This window comes from Oncorhynchus nerka, linkage group LG23, assembly GCF_034236695.1.
Source record: "Oncorhynchus nerka isolate Pitt River linkage group LG23, Oner_Uvic_2.0, whole genome shotgun sequence".
Lineage (NCBI taxonomy): Eukaryota > Metazoa > Chordata > Actinopteri > Salmoniformes > Salmonidae > Oncorhynchus > Oncorhynchus nerka.
Genome location: NC_088418.1, coordinates 30,088,213 through 30,108,872, shown reverse-complemented (window position 1 = coordinate 30,108,872; position 20,660 = coordinate 30,088,213). Strand labels below are relative to the sequence as shown.

The following is a 20,660-nucleotide window of genomic DNA, read 5'->3' as shown; positions in this document are numbered from 1 at the left end:
CAATTATAACACCATGAGGATAGTACCATTTTCAATTTTCACCTAAAATGACATACCCAACTCTAACTGCCTGTAGCTCAGGACCTGAAGCAAGGATATGCATATTCTTATTCTTGATATATTTGGGCAGGTAAAAATCTGAGTTGGCTGGTAGATTTTTTAAATCTACCTGCCACAGTTGCTGGTGTACCTACGAGTTACCGCACTGTACATATCTGATGTTAGAGAAGCTTCCATTGAAGAATACTCTCTGGGTTCTGTAAGTAACTCTCCAACCATGTGACGGCAAGTGATGTAAAGCCATAACAAGTGAGTTAAAAAATGTTTTTTAATGATCAATAACATCAAAGGCTGCACTGAAATCTAACAATACAGCTTCATCTATCATCTTATTAGACATTCATTTGAGTCAGTGCAGTACAAGTTGAGTGCCCTTCCCTATATGCTTGCTGGAAGTCAGTAGTTTGCTATTTTGTAAAAAAAAAAGTTTTGTATTGTTCAAACACAATTCTCTCCATTAGATTACTAAGAACAGGCATCAAACTGATTGGGCGGCTGTTAGATTCAGCAAAGGGTGCTTTACTATTTTTAGGTAGTGAAATTACTTTAGCTTCCTTCCATAACTGTGGACACACACTCCTTTAGGCTTTGGTTAAAGGCATGGCAAATAGGGGTAACAGTACAGTCTGCTAACAATTGTCTTTATCAAAAAGTTTTGTTATAAATTATCCATCAACTTCAATGAACGATGGAGTCATTATATTATTGGCAGAAAACCAAATGTAAGGTGCTGTCACACCCTGACCTTAGAGAGCCTGTTTATTTCTCTATTTGGTGAGGTCAGGGTGTGATTTGGGTGGGCATTCTAGTTTTCTATTTCCTTGTTGGCCGGGTATGGTTCCCAATCAGAGGCAGCTGTCTATCGTTGTCTCTGATTGGGAATCATACTTAGGCAGCCTGTTTTCCACCTGAGTTTGTGGGATCTTGTTTTTGCATTGTTGCTGTATAGCCCTGCAGAACTTTACGGTCGTTGAGCTTGTGTTGTTTTCGGTGTTCATCTAAAATAAAGAAAGATGTACACTTTCCATGCTGCGCTTTGGTCTCATTCCGACGACGGACGTAACAGGTGCTCAATTCTTTCCCCATTGTTGATGTTGTTTATCTTGTTTTGGTAATATGATTTATTTTTTAAAGTTTAGTCACAGCATTTCTCAAATGACAGTATGTAAACTAAATCAGCTGAGCAGTCTGATTTGTTTCTTACCTTTTTTGCATAATTTCTTTGAACCCTGTTAGATGGCTATGGAGTTGAATTCCATTAGGAGGGCTACAGAGTTGAACCGCATGAGAGGGCTACGAAGTTGATCCCTATTAGATGGTTATGTAGTTGACCTCTACTCACCGCAGTCCCTCTCATCAGAGCCGTCACCACAGTCGTTGCTGCCGTCACACTTCCAGCGGATGGGCACACAGCGGTGGTTGTCACAACGGAAGTCCCCCAGGGGGTCACAGGTCAACGCCTCTGTGAATAGGTCAGGGGTCAGGTTAATGAGGGGTCAAATAGTTTGAAATGATCTATTTGAAGTTATTTAGTGAAATGTAAGGAAAAGGCAGGACCCGGAGCTTACAGAAATGTGATTGGTAGCCTGCTATACATTTTCTGTATCCATATTCAGACAATGTAACTTTGCCCTTATATCACAAGCATACACACACACACACACCACAGTTCTGCTCGTCAGTGTTGTCGATGCAGTCATTGAAGCCATCGCACACGGCCCAGGTGGGGATACAGCGGTAGTTGGTCTTACAGGAGAACTCTGTGAGCTCGTCGCAGTTATATTCTGGCCCCACTACAGAGGGAGGAGACAAAGGGATGAAGGGATAGATAGAGAAAAAAGATGGACGCAGTGAGTGTTTCTGCAAGACAGTGTTTTTTTATTTATTAAGCACTATGCAGATGACGGAGCCCAATTCTCTCCTGATCCTATAAGTGCCACTGTTTCGGTACATAAAACATACATTCTAAATTAGCACCGAACGAAAAAATCCAGACTTATACAAACATAGCAAACTCACTGCAGATCTCGTAGGGCTCATCGGATCTATCTCCGCAGTCGTTCTGAGCGTCACACACATAGTTGGGCGGGATACACACTCCGTTTGCGCACGTGAACTGGCCCGGTCGGCATGTCTTCTGGGCACAGCCATCAGGATCCTCGTCACTCCCATCAGAACAGTCGATGATGCCGTCACAGTGCAGTGACACAGGGATGCACTGCTTGTTCTTACACTGGAACTGATTTTCTGCACACCTGTGGTCACCTAGGGGATTGAAGGATTGGGTGTTTTGATTCGAAGGCCACATCTCTGAAAGTTTTAGTTTATCTTGAGGGATCAGACTGGGTTGCCCCCCCTTCCCAAGGTTTGTTCGTAATCGCAATTAAAGACACTACAACAGAAAGATAGAGCAACGAGAGCAGTTGAACAATCACACTGTGGGTTTCTGACGCTAGTAGAAAACAAGCGCTGCATTGTCTGATGGGATGGAAGTAGTATGGTACAAATAGGTGGAATAGGGTTTTCGTACTGCAGAGGGCAGCGTCCTCATCTGAATTGTCACGGCAGTCAGCGTGTCCATCACACAGGAAGCCAGGATAAGTGCAGTTCCCATCCTGGCACTGGAACTGACCAATTGGACAGTAGCGGGGCGGGCAGGTGAGGGGTTCGTCGGACCCGTCACCACAGTCGGACTGACCATCACACTTCCACCAGATGGAGACACACCTAGGGGATGAGAAGGAAAGGTGGAGGGAGGTGGGAGAGTAAAGAGTTAACTCACTCACTTAATGAATTTAGACAACTGTGCAACCACACAAGTTATCAAGCAAATAGTCACATGGCTCCAAATACCCTTTTCCACACTCACCGAACCAAACTGTGCTCGCTCAAATATTTCACATTGTCCTTTTCAAGCAAGCTTAGTACAACTTAGTTTGGCTCAGCTCGGTAGTGTGAAAAGCCCTAAATTGTACGGTTGTGTCAGTATCTGATCCAAAAAAAACCTGATTCAAATGATACTACATGGAAAACAAATATTCCTGATAAGTGACATAAGTGACATAAATTCAGACTGACTTCTCGTTGTCTCCGCAGCGGAACTGGGTGCTGGAACAGTCGGCCACACACTGGATCTTGAAGCCCACGGAGAGGCCAATGAAGTGGTCTGGACACTCACACGTAGCGCTGGTCCCGCCAGGACCAATCAGACACAGGTGGCTACAGGTTAGGTGGTGTGTTGCACAAGGGTTATCGCCTAGGAAACACCAATCAGCAGCCATAAGAATGGACGCATCTATGATGGAAAGCTAATAATATTGTCTCGATGGACATTCAAGCCATTCAGCAAATGCTGTTATCCAGTAAGTGCATTCAACTAGGGTAGAGGAAAACAACCACATATCAAAGTCATTGCAAGTAAAACATGTATTTTAAATAAGCTGCTATCTGCAAAATCAGGGCCAGTAAGAAAATACAAATATGAGTGCAGGAAAGACAAGTACAACAGTGGTGTATACAAATGAAAATGAAGCAAGCAATGTATGGGAATTCCAAAGGTTCAAAGGGCACAGTACTATACATACTGCGAGGCTGCCTGTAGGGATGGTATACATGGATGTCGTTTGGCCGGTGTGTGTTGTTGCCCATGACGACGCGGCCGGTGCCAGTGTACTTGTGGGCCTTCTCAACGGTGTGGGTGTTCCAGTCAGTCCAGTAGACCCAGTCTTCAAACAGGGTGACGGCAAAGGGGTGAGGCAGGGAGCCTGCTATGGCCCGGTGGCGGTTCTCCCCGTCCATATCAGCAAAACTTTAGAGAGTTAGAGAGAGGGCATACACTTTAACTGTACTGTTCTGTTGTCTTTATTTTGTTCTTGTCTTTTGTTTTTTTTAATGTTTTTTTTTTGTTGTGCACACCAAGAAGAATAGCTGTTAAGACTGTAACAGCTCAATGGGGATCCAAATAAACAAAGAAAATGTATATCAATGTAATATTCTGTAGGGCAGCTCCTGTCTGACCTCTTTGATCATGATCTCTGGACTTCAAACAGGCAAGCTTGAGAAGGATGGGCCCGGGCTCCTTGCTTTCTTCCTAAATAAAGAGTTTTTTCCTCCATTGCCTTTTCTCTACTAGGGATTTTCTTACCTACTTATCCTCAAGTGTTTTTTTCTTCAACTGAACATGATCTCATTCAACCCTGATATTCAAGGCATAGATGTGATGGGGTCATATTGCCTTATTTTTCTGCCCTATGACACTTTCATGATAAAGCCCGATAGTACTACAGAGAAAAGTATTAAGAGTGAATTATTAAGTTCATCTCTGAAGACAGCGTTGTGTTGATATCTCACTCTAGGAAATTGAGGTGGGAGTCGGCGAAGAAGATCTTGTTGGTGGTGTAGTCAATGGTCAGGGCACTGGGCCACTCCAGCTTGGTGGTGATGAGGGCAGTGGCGTTGGTACCATCCATACCAACCCTGCCAATGTAGGCGGTGTCCCCCCAGTCTGTCCAATACAGCCAGCTGCAGGCAGAGAGAATCAAATGGAGAGTAAATTTTAAAAAAGGGAACAAAAAATGTGATGTAATTTGTTAACTGGTATTACTCAATAATATATCAAAGATGTCATGATTATCGAAAAATGCCTCAATATCTGCCATTAATTAAGAATGGCCACTCTTCCTCTATCGTGCAGGTGGGGATGTGTGGGACCTCGTATGTTTGTGTGTATGCGCGTGCATGTGTATGTCAGTACCACAGGAGGTTGGTGGCACCTTAATTGGGGAGAACAGGCTTGTGGTAATAGCTGGAGCAGAATAGGTGGAATGGTATCAACTGGGGCCAAGCTTCCTGCCATCCAGGACTTCTATACAGTACCAGGTGGTGTCAGAGGAAGGCCCTAAAGTGTCAAAGACTCCAGCCAACCTAGTCATAGATTGTTCTCTCTGCTACCGCATGGCAAGCGGTACCGGAGCGCCAAGTCTAGGTCCAAGAGGCTTCTAAACAGCTTCTACCCCGAAGCCATAAGACTCCTGAACACCTAATCAAATGGCTACCCAGACTATTTGCATTGCCCCCCCTCTTTTAGAACGCTGCTACTCTCTGTTGTTATAATCTATGCATAGTCACTTTAATGACTCTACCTACATGTACATATTACCTCAACACACCGGTGCCCCCGCACATTAGTCCTGTACCGGTACCCACCTGTATATAGTCTCGCTATTGTTATTTTACTGCCACTCTTTAATTACTTGTTACTTTTATTTATTATTCATATATTTTTATAACTGCGTTGTTGGTTAGGGGCTCGTAAGTGAGCATTTCACTGTAAGGTCTACACCTGTTGTATTCGGCGCATGTGACTAATAAAACTTGATTCGATTTGAAATACATCAAACACGTGGTTCCCATGTGTTTGATGCCATGCCATTCGCTCTGTTCCAGCCATTATTATGAGCCGTCCTCCCCTCAGCAGCCTCCACTGGTTAGTACCCATATTTGGGGTTGACGGCTACGGCACGGGGCCGGACAAAGCAGTAGGTGGCGTTAGGTCCCACGCAGCCACTCAGCAACTTCTTCTGGAAACGACCATCCAGCTCTGACACGTGGAGAGAGCCGTAGTAACCGTCTACCCAGTAGAGCTTCCTTTGGGATACACACACATAAACATACAAGAATGACTATGGACATGTGCATAGATACAATATCATACAGTGGCAAGAAAAAGTATGTGAACCCTTTGGAATTACCTGGATTTCTGCATAAATTGGTCCTAAAATTTGATCTGATCTTCATCTAAGTCACAACCATAGATGAACACAGTGTGCTTAAACTAATAACACACAAATTATTGCATTTTTCTTATCTATATTGAATACATCATTTAAACAGTGTAGGTTGGGAACCCACAGTGTAGGTTGGGAAAAGTATGTGAACCCCTAGGCTAATGACTTCTCCAAAAGCTAATTGGAGTCAGGAGTCCGCTAACCTGGAGACAAGGTTGGAGATGTTGGTTAGAGCTGCCCTGCCCTATAAAAACGCTCACAAAATTTGAGTTTGCTATTCACAAGAAGCATTGCCTGATGTGAACCATGCATTGAACAAAAGAGATCTCAAAGACCTAAGATTAAGAATGGTTAACTTCCATAAAGCTGAAAATGGTTACATACGTATCTCTAAAAACTTTATTGTTCATCAGTCCATGGTAAAACAAATGATCTACAAATGGAGAAAGTTCAGCACTGTTGCTACTCTCCCTAGGAGTGGCCGTCCCGCAAAGATGACTGCAAGAGCACAGCGCAGAATGTTCAATGAGGTTAAAGAAGAATCCTAGAGTGTCAGCTAAAGACTTACAGAAATCTCTGGAACATGCTAACTTCTCTGTTGACGAGTCTACTATATGTAGAAAACTAAACAAGTATGGTGTTCATGGGAGGACACCATGGAAGAAGCCACTGCTGTCCAAAAAAAACATTACTGCACGTCCGAGGTTCGCAAAAGAGCACCTGGATGTTGGCAAAATATTCTGTGGACAGATGAAACTACAGTTGAGTTGTTTGGAAGGAACACACAACACTATGTGTGGAGAAAAAAAGGCACAGCACAGCAACATCAAAACCTTGTCCCAACTGTAAAGTATGGTGGAGGGAGCATCATGGTTTGGGGCTGCTTTGCTGTCTCAGGGCCTGGCCAGCTTGCTATCATCGACGGAAAAATGAATTCCCAAGTTTAACAAGACATTTTGCAGGAGAATGTAAGGCTATCTGTCCGCCAATTGAAGCTCAACAGAAGTTGGGTGATGCAACAGGACAACGACAAAAAACACAGATGTAAATGAATAACAGAATGGCTTCAACAGAAGAAAATACAGCTTCTGGAGAGGCCCAGTAAGAGTCCTGACCTCAACCCGATTGAGATGCTGTGGCATGAGCTCAAGAGAGTGGTTCACACCAGACATCCCAAGACAATCCAATATTCCTCCTGACCGTTGTGCAGTTCTGATTCGCAGCTACAGAAAATGTTTGGTTGAAGTTATTGCTGCAAAAAGGAGTTCACATACTTTTCCCACCCTGCACTGGGAATGTTTACACAGTGTGTTCAGTAAAGACATGAAAATGTATAATTGTTTGTGTGTTATTAGTTTAAGCAGACTGTGTTTGTCTATTGTTGTGGCTTAGATGAAGATCAGATCAACTTTTCTGACAAATTTATGCAGAAATCGAGGTAATTCCAAAGGGTTCACATACTTTTTCTTTCCACTGTATATATAGACCTTTTGCTATGAAACATATAATTGTAAGGAGATACAAATGTGTAAGCCAACTGTAGGCTATAATCAAAATGTGAATTGTGAGACAGATTTATTAAGCTTTTGAACACAACACAGTGCATCATGAAATGATTCACACTCATAGTTTTCCCTCACCTGTCCTTTCCAATTGAGGTGCTGGAGATTAAGGAAACTGCGTCGCCATGAGGCCAATGATTTTAAAATTACAATAAAGCTCTGATACCCCTCCCCCTTCACTCACCTGCCAACCCAATCCACCGCCATTCCCTCAGCCCCTACCACGTTGTTATCCACTATCGTCTCCCTCTCACTGCCGTCGAATCGCATCCTCTCAATCCGCACCATTCCCGCATCCAACCAGTACAGCCTCTTTTCGTAATGGTCAAAATCCAGCGCCACCACATTCGACAGTCCTTGCAGAACCACGCTCAGCTGCGAACCGTCAGTCGTCAAATTACGAATGTAATAAAGATTACTGTACAGAAGATAAGGGGCGATGGCGCTGTTCTGGCGGCACGTGCGCCCGTCTGGCTCACGCACGTAGCCCGGGGCGCATTTGCAGTGGAAGGAGCCGGCGGAGTTCTCGCAGATCTGGCTACAGACGGCTGGCGTGTCGCGGCACTCGTCCAGGTCTGCGCACGCCTTACCATCAGGCATGAGGTGGTAGCCGGCATTACACGAGCAGTAGTAACCTGTCAGGGTGTCGGTGCAGACCTGGGCACACTTGTGGACCGACGGATCTTGGCATTCGTTAATTCCTGCACAGAGTAGAGAGGGAAGGAGATAGAGAGAGGTAGGATGAGTTCTGTAAGATTAAGATGTGCTGTAAGATTAATCTAGGAATCCAAATCAAAGTTCCCTTTTCCTACTCTAAATTCTTATGTTCTTACTGCAAATACTAATTTCCTACTCCACATACTTACAGTATTTCCTACTCCAAAAACAGTGTACGTCTTGAAATATCATAAATTTAGTGTGGTTACATTCACATGCCTATTGTACAACTGTCACAACCTCCATTCACTTAAAGAAAATAAATGTATCCCTTCCCCATTGTGTTACATCCTTCGCTGTACGAGAGATCTTACCGCATCCCTTCTCATCACTGTTATCCGAGCAGTCCTTCTGCGAGTTGCAGACCTTGTGGGTGTCAATACACTCGCCCGACTTGCACAAGTACTCTCCCGGGGCGCAGGTAGGCTGGGGGGTGCTGCACATGCCTTCTGCCTCGTCAGAACCGTCCAGACAGTCAGCCTCGCCATCGCAGGCAAAGGTGGCTGGGATGCAGGCGCCGTTTTGGCAGGTGAACTGGTAGCTGGTGCAGGTGTCGTAGGAACAGTCCAACTCGTCGCTGCCATCCCCGCAGTCATTGACTCGGTCACAGCTAACAGGAGGGGAGGTAAACAATGGGGTATGAAGTCTTTGTGTAAGTACCCCTACTCTTCAATGTACGAGAGAGAGAGAGACACTCAACAAAAATACAGTGCATCCGGAAAGTATTCAGACCCCTTGACTTTTTCCATATTTTGTTACGTTACAGCCTTATTCTAAAACAGATGATTTTTAAAAAATAATTCTACACAATACCCTATAACTATTCAGACACTTTGCAATGAACCTCGAAATTGAGCTCAGATGCAACCTGTTTCCACCCTGCACCCTGTTTCCATTGGTCATCCTTGAAATCTTGAAATTGATTGGAGTCCACCTGTGGTAAATTCAATTGATTGTCCATGATTTGGAAAGGCACGCACCTGTCTATAAGGTCCTACAGTTAACAGTGCATGTCAGAGTGAAAACCAAGCCATGAGGTCGAATGAATTGTCAGTAGAGCTCCGAGACAGGATTGTGTTGAGGCACAGATCTGGGCAAGGGTACCAAAACATTTCTGAAGCATTGAAGGTCCCCAAGAACACAGTAGCCTCCATCATTCTTAAATGGAAGAAGATTGGAACCACCAAGACTCTTCCTAGATCTGGCCGCCCGGCCAAACAGAGCAATCGGGGGAGAAGGGCCTTGGTCAGGGAGGTGACCAAGAACCAAATGGTCACTCTGACAGAGCTCCAGAGTTCCTCTGTGGAGATGGGAGAACCTTCCAGAAGGACAACCATCTCTGTAACACTCCACTAAATCAGGCCTTTATGGTTGAGTGGCCCTCACCCGCTAGTCCACTTGAACTGATTCACTAAGATCTGCCCATTATTGTGCTGTCTAGCCTTGGGCGGTGTACCGTATAACAAGCTATTTGAAAATAGCAACGGGATGTTTTTTTAATACCATCAATACCATTGAAACTATTTCATTGAAGTTTTTCAATAAATTGTAATATTTGTAGCTACTATTTAAGTAAATACCTGCAGTCAAGTTGTGCAATTTGTTAGGAGATAAAGAATATTGGGTTCTTCATTTCACCCATCACATGATTTTACATTATGAAGCTTACCATAGTTACCCTTAACAGTTGAGCCAGATTGTAACTAGCACAACAGGAGAAAGCGGGAGCAGGTGAGTCCAGCTTTATATTGACACGGGTCGCGTTTTATATTAAAAGTCAAGTGTTTTTTTTCAACTATAATTTTCATTTACAGAAAATACATTAGCGCATGACATTTGGCCGAAAATGTAATCTGATGAAAATTAAGCTAACAGAAGTGCAACGCTATTTAGCTGGCAGTCACAAGTAAATGAGCTTACAATGAAAAAGCATGGTATTTTTTGCTAAAACGATGCATGGCCATCATATATTGGGGCAGCAGGTAGCCTAGTGGTTAGAGCGTTTGTCCATTAACCGAAAGGTGGCTAGATCAAATTCTTGAGAAGGTCAAAAATCTGTTCTGCCCCTGAAGAAGGCAGTTAACCCACTGTTCCTAGGCCATCATTGTAAATAAGAATTTGTTCTTAACTGACTTGACTAGTTAAATAAATAAAAATGTTTATCACAGAAAGGATGTAGCCAGCTACATTTCCTAATGTTTTGTTTAAAGGTAATTTTTCATTTTACCAGAGAAAAGTAGGCTGGCTAAACCAAGAGAAAAGTATTTATCAGTCAGAGCGCTGTTTGCTGATTTAATGACACCGTTCATGAATTCTCATCCAAGTGGAGAAGTGCAACTGAAGCACAAAATGTGTCTGATGCCGAGCAGAAATTACAATAACAATTTTACATTTGCGTTTACAAAACGCAGCATGAACTCATTATATATATTTTTCCTGCGTGAAAAAATGAATTCTGATATTCAGTATATATATATTGTATGTTGTATATATTGTATGTATAACTTCATGACCTGGATTGGCGGTCATTGCATTTGTTTATATTTGTTTGCGCTTGTTAGCATCTTTAGCTAGCAGTCTCCATGGGAATTCGCTAATACTTTTGCTAATTTTGTTAGAATTCTGGTAATAGATGCCCAATGGGATTTTTTGCTGTTTTTGGCACCCCCGTGTGTACCAAGCCGGTAATACCGTAAATCCTGGGAAGAGGGGACGACGGTATGACGATATGAAAATCTACATACTGCACAACCCTAGTGCTGTCCGGTCAGAACATGATGTTGAGGCCCATGCCACACACGCACAGACACAGTGGATTCCATTAGAAGTTATTTACAGTGGGGAGAACAAGTATTTGATACACTGCCGATTTTGCAGGTTTTCCTACTTACAAAGCATGTAGAGGTCTGTCATTTTTATCATAGGTACACTTCAACAGTGAGAGACGTCATACATTGTATGATTTTTAAGTAATTTGCATTTTATTTATTGCATTCTACCAACCACTAAGAATTCCGTCTCTCACAGATCTGTTTTTCTTTAAGAATCCTTCCTGTTCTCCACTCATTACCTGTATTAACTGCACCTGTTTGAACTCGTTACCTGTATAAAAGACACCTGTCCACACACTCAATCAAACCGACTCCAACCTCTCCACAATGGCCAAGACCAGAGAGCTGTGTAAGGACATCAGGGATAAAATTTTAGACCTGCACAAGGCTGGGATGGCCTACAGGATAATAGGCAAGCAGCTTGGTGAGAAGGCAACAACTGTTGGCGCAATTATTCGAAAATGGAAGAAGTTCAAGATGACGGTCAATCACCCTCGGTCTGGGGCTCTATGCAAGATCTCACCTCGTGAGGCATCAATGATCATGAGGAAGGTGAGGGATCAGCCCAGAACTACACGGCAGGACCTGGTCAATGACCTGAAGAGAGCTGGGACCACAGTCTCAAAGAAAACCATTAGTAACACATTAGTGCAGCGCACGCAAGGTCCCCTTGCTCAAGCCAGCGCATGGCCAGGCCCATCTGAAGTTTGCCAATGACCATCTGGATGATCCAGAGGAGGAATGGGAGAAGGTCATGTGGTCTGATGAGACAAAAATAGAGCTTTTTGGTCTAAACTCCATTCGCTGTGTTTGGAGGAAGAAGAAGGATGAGTACAACCTCAAGAACACCATCCCAACCGTGAAGCATGGAGGTGGAAACATCCTTCTTTGGGGATGCTTTTCTGCAAAGGGGACAGGACGACTGCACCGTATTGAGGGGAGGATGGATGGGGCCATGTATCGCGAGATCTTGGCCAACAACCTCCTTCCCTCAGTAAGAGCATTGAAGATGGGTCATGGCTGGGTCTTCCAGCATGACAACGACCCGAAACACACAGCCAGGGCAACTAAGGAGTTGATCCGTAAGAAACATCTCAAGGTCCTGGAGTGGCCTAGCCAGTCTCCAGACCTGAAGCCAATAGAAAATCTTTGGAGGGAGCTGAAAGTCCGTATTGCCCAGGGATAGCCCTTAAACCTGAAGGATCTGGAGAAGGTCTGTATGGAGGAGTGGGCCAAAATCCCTGCTGCAGTGTGTGCAAACCTTGTCAAGAACTACAGGAAACGTAGTAATTGTAATTGTAATTGTAATTGCAAACAAAGGTTTCTGTACCAAATATTAAGTTCTGCTTTTTCTGATGTATCAAATACTTATGTCATGCAATAAAATGCAAATTAATTGATTTTCTGGATTTTTGTTTTAGATTCCGTCTCCGTCTCACAGTTGAAGTGTACCTATGATAAACATTACACTACCTCTACATGCTTTGTAAGTAGGAAAACCTGCAAAATCAGCAGTGTACCAAATACTTGTTCTCCCCACTGTATATTGTTGTGTGGTTTTAAAAGGGGAAACAATACAATAATTAGTATCCATTAGTATCCACGCTTTAAAACTCTTAAAGTATGGCCAAGTTAATAATTATGCTGTGGATTATACACTAGTATAGGTATTTCTAACATGTACTAACTCAGGGAGCTGAATATTTATGCAACGACTAATTTAGTTATTTCATTTCTATTAACATCAAATCAAATGTTAATTGTCATATGCGCTGAGTACAACAGGTATTATAGACCTTACCGTGAAATGCTTACTTACAAGCCCATAGGTTCCAACATAAAAATAACAAGGCTATATACAGGGGGTCCCGGTACCAAGCCAATGTGCAGGGGTACAGGTTAGTCGAGGTAATTTGTAAAGGGACTATGCATAGATAGACAGCAAGTAGCAGCAGTGTAAAAACAAAGGGGTGGTGGGGGTCAATGTAAATAGTCCGGGTGGCCATTTGATTAATTGTTCAGCAGTCTTATGGCTTTGGGGTAGAAGCTGTTAAAACCTTTTCGGGCTAGGGGGCAGTATTCATCACATTCGGATGAAAAGTGTTCCCAAAGTAAACTGCCTGCTACTCAGCCCCAGAAGCTATGATATGCATAGTATTAGTAGATTTGGATAGAAAACACTGACGTTTTTAAAACTGTCTGAATGATGTCTGTGAGTATAACAGAATTTATTTGGCAGGCGAAACCCCGAGGACAAACCATCCAGGATTTTATTTTTTAGGTCTCTCTTTTCAATGGATTTTCATTGGGAATCTAGAATTCTAAGGAAGTAGCTTGCAGTTCATTTCGCTTCCACTGGATGTCAACAGTCTTTAAAAATTGGTTGATGTTTTTCCTTTGAGAAATGAAGAAATAGCCCTGTTCAGAATGAGGGTTGAGTGAAGTGTACTGTTTGATAGAGGCGCGTGATCTGAAAAGCACGCTCCACTTTGTTTTCCTCCGGTATTGAAGAGAGTTTATCCAGTCTTAAATTTTAGCGATTATTTGTGTAAAAATTGTTGTTTGAAATGTTTGGACAAAGATTACAGGTAACTTATGAGATATTTTGTAGTCATGTTGCGCGAGTTGGAACCGGTGTTTTTCTGGATCAGACGCACTAAATAAATGGACATTTTGGATATATAACTACGGGATTAATCGAACAAAAGGACCATGTGTGATGTGTATGGGACATATTGGAGTGCCAACAGAAGAAGCTCGTCAAAGGTACGGCATGAATTATATCTTTATTTCTGAGTTTCGTGTCATGCCTGGCGGGTTGAATTATGATTGTCTGTCTTTGTTTGATGGGGTGCTGTCCTCAGATAATAGCATGGTTTGCTTTAACCGTAAAGCCTTTTTGAAATCTGACACATCGGCTGGATTAACAAGAAGTTTCTTTAATCCTATGTATAACACTTGTATCATCAATGTTTATGATGAGTATCTCTGTAATTTGATTTGGCTCTCTGCAATTTCACCGGATGTTATTTGAGACAATGCATTACTGAACATAACGCGCCAATTTAAACTGAGGTTTTTGGGTATAAAGAGGGATTTCATTGAACAAAACAAACATTTATTGTGTAACATGGAGTCCTGGGAGTGCCACCCAAGATCAAAGGTTAGTGATTAATTTAATTGCAATTTCTGACTTTTGCGAGCTCTCTCCTTGGCTGGAAAATGGCTGTATGGTTTTTGTGGCTAGGCGCTGTCCTAACATAATCACATGGTGTGCTTTCGCATTTTCGAAATCTGACATGATGGCTAGATTAACAAGAAGTTAAGTTTTAATTTGGTGTATTGCACTTGTGAATGTATGAAAGTTAAATATTTCTAATAATTTGTTTTGAATTTCACGCTCTGCCACCTCACCAGATGTTGTCGAAACGTTCCGCTAGCGGAACCCCTAGCCCGAAAAGGATAATTAACTTCCTGACTGATGACTTGAGATGTTGCTTCAAAATATCCACGTAATTTTCCTACCCCATGATGCCGTCTATTTTGTGAAGTGCACCAGTCCCTCCTGCGATAAAGCACCCCCACACATGATGCTGCCACCTTCGTGCTTCATGGTTTGTGCTTCATGGTTTTTTATGGCGTTTTTGAGCAGTGGCTTCTTCCTTGCTGAGAAGCTTTCAGGTTATGTCGATATAGAACTTGTTTTACTGTGGATATAGATACTTTTGTACCTGTTTCCTCCAGCATCTTCACAAGGTCCTTTGTCGTTCTGAGATTGATGTGCACTTTTCGCACCAAAGTATGTTTGTCTCCTGGTACCTTCAGGCGTTTGGAAATTGCTCCCAAGGATGAACCAGACTTGTGGCGGTCTACAATTTTTAAAATCTGAGGTCTTGGCTGATTTTTCTTTTTCAGTGCCAAAGAGGCAAATAATCTGTCTGTAAACAATTGTTGGATTACAGTTACAATTGTTGGATTACAATTAACAATTACTTGTGTCATGCAAAGTAGATGTCCTAACCGACTTGCCAAAACTATAGTTTGTTAACAAAAAATTTGTGGAGTGGTTGAAAAATGAGTTTTAATGACTTCAACTGTAGTTCCCTGGATGTCAGGCAGCTTGGCCCCAGTGATGTTGTGATCATACCCTGTAGTGCCTTACGGTCAGATCCCGAGCAGTTGCCATACCAAGAGGTGATTGCAACCGGTCAGGATGCTCTCGATGGTGCAGCTGTAGAACTTTAAGGATCTAGGGACCCATGCCAAATCTTTTCAGTCTCCTGAGGGGGAAAAGGAGTTGTTGTGCCCTCTTCACAACTGTCTTGGTGTGTTTGGACCATGTTAGTTTGTTGGTGATGCTCCACTTCAGCCCCGTCAATGTTAATGGGGGCCTGTTCGGCCCTCCTTTTCCTGTAGTCCACGATCAGTTCCTTTGTCTTTGCTCACATTGAGGGAGAGGTTGTTGTCCTGGGACCTCCTTCCTATAGGCTGTTTCATCGTTGTCAGTGATCAGGCCTACCACCATTGTGTCGTCAGCTAATTTAATGATGGTGTTGGAGTTGTGCTTGGCCATGCAGTCACGGGTGAACAGGGAGTACAGGAGGGGACTAAGCACGCACCCCTGAGGGGCCCCAGTGTTGAGGATCAGCATGGCAGATATGTTGTTGCCTACCCTTACCACCTGGGGGCGGCCTGTCAGCAAGTCCAGGATCCAGTTGCAGAGGGAGGTGTTTAGTCCAAGGGTCCTTAGCTTAATGATGTGCTTTGTGGGCACTGTTGAATGCTGAGCTGTAGTCAATGAACAGCATTCTCACATAGGTGTTCCTTTTGTCCAGGTGGGAAAGGGCAGTGTGAAATGCGATTGAGATTGTGTCATCTGCGGATCTGTTGGGGCGGTATGTGAATTAGAGTGGGTCTAGGGTTTCCGTCACGGTGGTGTTGATGTGAGCCATGACCAGTCTTTCATAGCACTTCATGGCTACCGACGTGAGTGCTACGGGGCGGTAATCATTACAGTATTTTGTGCAGAATGTTGACAGAAAATGACAAATACGTTTTAATCCCACTTTGTAACACAATAAAATGTGAAGAAATCCAAGGGGTCTGAATACTTTTGCAAAGGCACTGTACATGTCCAGAGAGAGAGAAATAGAAGGATAAGGCCATGGAGCTTTATGGCTCTCTCTCTGGCCTGGCGGAGATCTTAACTTAGGCCTAGTGCACATGTGCTTGCGCACAGAAAGACCTGGAACATTCTGGGAACTTCTAGAATCTGTAGAATGACACCAGCTACTATACATGTAACACAAGAGGCTATACATATTGCAGATATAAATATACTGCAGCGGTAGCATGCATATAATATAAACATATTGCATAGGGGGCATGCAAGTAATACAACACATTGCTTATACTTACTAATGAGTAGGCTAGTCGGACTCAATAAACACACTTGTAGCAATGAATAAAGACACTAGACGAAGTAGCATGCACAGGGCAGGGTACATACAAAGTAACTGGAGCTAGCACTAACACGAGACCTAGCAAACAACACTGCAACTTCTTACTTGCAAACTTATCTACACTGTTACAGTACACTGCACAATAAGGTACCGTAACTTACTACTATTGCACCCCCTATTAGCACAATAACATTCCCAACACACACTTGTCAATGGACGCTTCAGTTGTCCAAAGGTCCGTCTGCAACACAAAACCTGCTTGTTCTCGGGATGGTATATTCCGGGCACTAATGTGAAGTGATAGGAGGCGGAGCCCTAAAGTGCGTCCAAGCGCCCTGATTGGTTGGGATGAATGTGATTTATAGATCTGAAGGCCAATCAGATTGAGAGGGCCGGCCTTTTTTTTACACAGATACAGAGGCAAATTTGCACAAAACACACACGTTTGTTTTACTACGCTTGTGGGGACCAAACAATTGATTCCCATTCAAAATCCTATTTTCCCTAACCCTAATTCTTACCCTAACCCTAATTGTAACACTAACCCCTAAGCCTAACATAGCCTTTTTCCTTGTGGGGACTGGCGAAATGTCCCCACTTTTCTGAATTTCCCTTGTTTTACTATCCTTGGGAGGACTTCTGGTCACACAAACACACCTTATTTTTACAGTATGTGACTGACACACACACAAACTCACTGGAAGGGGACGAGGATACACAGGCCATTGGCGCAGGCGAACTCATTCATGTGGCAGGTGCGGTTGGGGCAGTTTTGAAGCTCATCAGCTGCGTCGGCACAGTCCTTCTCCCCATCACACACATAGCTCAGAGGGACACAGCGCGGGTGGCCAGGACGCCATGGAGGGGGGCAGGTGAACTGATGAGAAGCGCATGTCCGCTCTCCTGAAATGGCAGAGGTAAGTAAAGATGCACACACAATATTTTGAAGAATATTTGTCTTGCGCCAGAGTAGTAAGAGTTTAAACAAACCCCAAATGAGACATCTGAAGCATTGTGAAGCAAAACACATGGCTCTCTTTACTGAACCGTCTTTTTACACTCTGAAGCATACACAATTGTTACAAAAATGATTGCTTTCATTTCCTGCTTCTGGTGTAGCACCCCCATTATAAGTTGATAGACCAATAGTGTCACGCTTATGTGTTGTTTGTGGTGTGTAGATTCTGAGATACAGTGCCTTCGGGAAGTGTCCAGACCCCTTGACCTTTTCCACATTTTGTTACGTTACAGCCTTATTCTAAAATGAATTAAATAAATAATCCTCCGCAATCTACACACAATACCCCATAATGACAAAGTGAAAACAGGTTTATAGAAATGTTTTCAATTTTATTTTTGATCTACATAAGTATTCAGACCCTTTGCTATGAGACTCGAAATTGAGCGCAGGTGCATCCTGTTTCTATTGACCATCCTTGAGATGTTTCTACAACTTGATTGGAGTCCACCTGTGATAAATTCAATTGATTGGACATGATTTGAAAAGGCACACACCTGTTTATATAAGGTCCCACAGTTGACAGTGCCAGAGCAAAAACCAAGCCATGAGGTTGAAGGAATTGTTCGTAGAGCCCCGAGACAGGATTGTATCAGATCTGAGGAAGGGTGCCAAAAAAATTCCACAGCATTGAAGGTCCAAGAACACAGTGGTGTCTATTATTATTAAATGGAAGAAGTATGGAACCACCAAGACTCTTTCTAGAACTGGCCACCTGGACAAAGTAAGCAATCGAGGGAGAAGGGCCTTGGTCAGGGAGGTGACCAAGAACCCGATGGTCACTGAAAGAGCTCTAGAGTTCCTCTGTAGAGATGGGAGAACCTTCTAGAAGGACAACCATCTCTGATGCACTCCACCAATCAGGCCTTTATGGTAGAGTGACCAGACGGAAACCTCTCCTCAGTAAAAGGCACGACAGCCCGCTTGGAGTTTGCCAAAGGCACCTACTCTCAGACTATGAGAAACAAGATTCTCTGGTCTGATTAAACCAAGATTGAACTATTTTGACTGAATGCCAAGCGTCACATCTGGAGGAAACCTGGCACCATCCCTACAGTGAAGCATGGTGGTTGCAGCATCATGCTGTGGGGATGTTTTTCAGCAGCAGGGACTGGGAGTCTAGTCAGGAAAGATGAATGGAGCAAAGTACAGAGAGATCCTTGATGAAAACCTGCTCCAGAGCGTGCAGGACCTAATACTGGGGCAAAGGTTTATACCTTCCAACAGGACAACAACCCTAAGTACACAGCCAAGACAAAGCAGGAGTGGCTTCGGGACAAGTCTCTGAATGTCCTTGAGTGGCCCAGCCAGAGCCCGGACTTAAACCTGATCGAACATTTCTGGAAAGACCTGAAAATAGCTGTGCAGCGACGCTCCCCATCCAACCTGATCTGCAGAGAAGAATGGGAGAAACTCCCCAAATACAGGTGTTCCAAGCTTGTAGCATCATACCCAAGAAGACTCAAGGCGGTAATCGCTGCCAAAGGTGCTTCAACAAAGTAGAGAGTAAAGGGTCTGAACACTTTTTAAATATTTTTTATAAATTAGCAAAAATTCTAAAGAAATGTTTTTGCTTTGTCATTATGGGGTATTTTGTGTAGATTGGTAAGGGGGGGGGATCAATAATACGTTTTAGAATAAGGCTGTAACCTAACAAAATGTGGGAAAAGTGTTATGCAGGTGAGTGAGGACCCAAAAGCGGTTTAACAGAAACAGAGTCCTTTAATGTCAAAACACAGGGAAGACATAGATCCTCTTCAGATGTATTGAATGGCAAAATAGACAACCCGCAGAGAGGGCGACAAATAAATCATAAAGTCCTTCTGATATTACAGAAGAGTCCCCTTCTTAGCAGCAGAGGAGAATAGCAGGGTTAGCGGCGACAGACTGCTGGTCTCTCTGGGTAGGCGCGGGTTGTAGAGGACAGAGGTACCTGATCACACGTAGCATCAGAAGAACAGGCAGATTCCGACAGGACGAGACAAGGGTGAAGCAAACGAGACAATAGTTTGGTTCTGGCATGAGAAACTCAAACGAGAATCTGACAAAGACAGAAGCAGGAACAGAGAGAGAAATAGAGAACTAATCAGAGGGAAAAAAGGGAACAGGTGGGAAAAGGGTGAACGAGGTAGTTAGAGAAGATCAGGAACAGCTGGGGGAAGGAAAGGAAGAGAAGGTAACCTAATACGACCAGCAGGGGGAAACGGAGTGAAGAGAAAGAACAGGAACAAGACATAACATGACAATACATGACAAAAAGTCTAGGGTTCTGAATACTTTCCGAATGCACTGTATACTGTAATGTCTCACCACATTGGAGTTCCAGTGCCTCGTCACTATTGTCCCAGCAGTCGTTGTTGCCGTCACACGTCAGTGACACGGGGATACAGTTCCCGTTGGTGCATGTGAACTGGTCAGGGTGACAGGTGTTTATTTGGTCCTCTGGAGGAAAGAGAGAGAGGGGGACAATTTAACAGCTATTGTTTTCACTACATTGTTGAATATTCAGATAGACATATGTTACATCAAACAAGTATGCCTCTCTGTCTTGTAGAATACGGAATCAATACAGTTTTACAACATTACATTATTTGCAAGCAAAGTTTGCCTTCTGAATGTGGCCATGATCTAGGGTGCACTGTTGCGAAACATTTTGAAGTGGAAAACGAACATTTTCATTTCTTATTGGAAATGTCCAGGTAAATCTCTCCCTGTTTCAGTCTGTTTTCTTGCCTTTGGTGCCTGAACATGGCCCAGGTTAGGTAGTACTCACGGCAGGAGGGGGGCTCGTCGGTCCCGTCGACACAGTCTCTGATCCAGTCACACACCCAGTGGCTGGGGATACACTTCCCCTCGTCACAACGGAACTGGTCGGGTGAGCACGTCCGGCCCGCTGTAACACACACACACACACACAAACGTGCATGCACACACACACACGCATGTATGCCCAAACACACACAAGGGCACAGTATATAGTGAACAGACTGTGGAGAGTGACGTAAAACTGATAAAACATACATGTGCAAACAAGTCAGGGATAAAAAGATAACTACCTTGTCCAAAACCACAGCAGGTACAGGCATGATATACAGTGTACAAAACATTAGGAACACCTTAATATTAAGTTGCACCCTCTTTTGCTCTCGGAACAGCCTCAATTCGGGGCATGGACCCTACAAGGTGTCGAAAGCGTTCCACAGGGATGCTGACCCATGTTGACT

At 43.6% G+C, this 20,660-nt stretch overlaps 1 protein-coding gene across 2 annotated transcripts in view; it reads right to left on the bottom strand.

Moving 5' to 3' along the window:
• lrp2b (low density lipoprotein receptor-related protein 2b) overlaps positions 1-20,660 on the bottom strand; it is a 116,444-nt gene that overhangs the window by 33,198 nt on the left and 62,586 nt on the right. For both annotated transcript variants that reach the window (XM_029629670.2, XM_029629669.2), the window contains exons 49-61: positions 20,210-20,329; positions 19,747-19,878; positions 17,117-17,321; positions 8,440-8,735; positions 7,593-8,109; positions 5,554-5,706; positions 4,411-4,581; positions 3,645-3,868; positions 3,139-3,316; positions 2,591-2,787; positions 2,080-2,325; positions 1,725-1,853; positions 1,403-1,522 (exon numbers count right to left, since the gene is read on the bottom strand). In XM_029629670.2, coding sequence (XP_029485530.2) covers positions 1,403-1,522; positions 1,725-1,853; positions 2,080-2,325; positions 2,591-2,787; positions 3,139-3,316; positions 3,645-3,868; positions 4,411-4,581; positions 5,554-5,706; positions 7,593-8,109; positions 8,440-8,735; positions 17,117-17,321; positions 19,747-19,878; positions 20,210-20,329 — 2,688 coding nt within the window. The remainder of the gene's footprint in view (positions 1-1,402; positions 1,523-1,724; positions 1,854-2,079; positions 2,326-2,590; positions 2,788-3,138; positions 3,317-3,644; positions 3,869-4,410; positions 4,582-5,553; positions 5,707-7,592; positions 8,110-8,439; positions 8,736-17,116; positions 17,322-19,746; positions 19,879-20,209; positions 20,330-20,660) is intronic.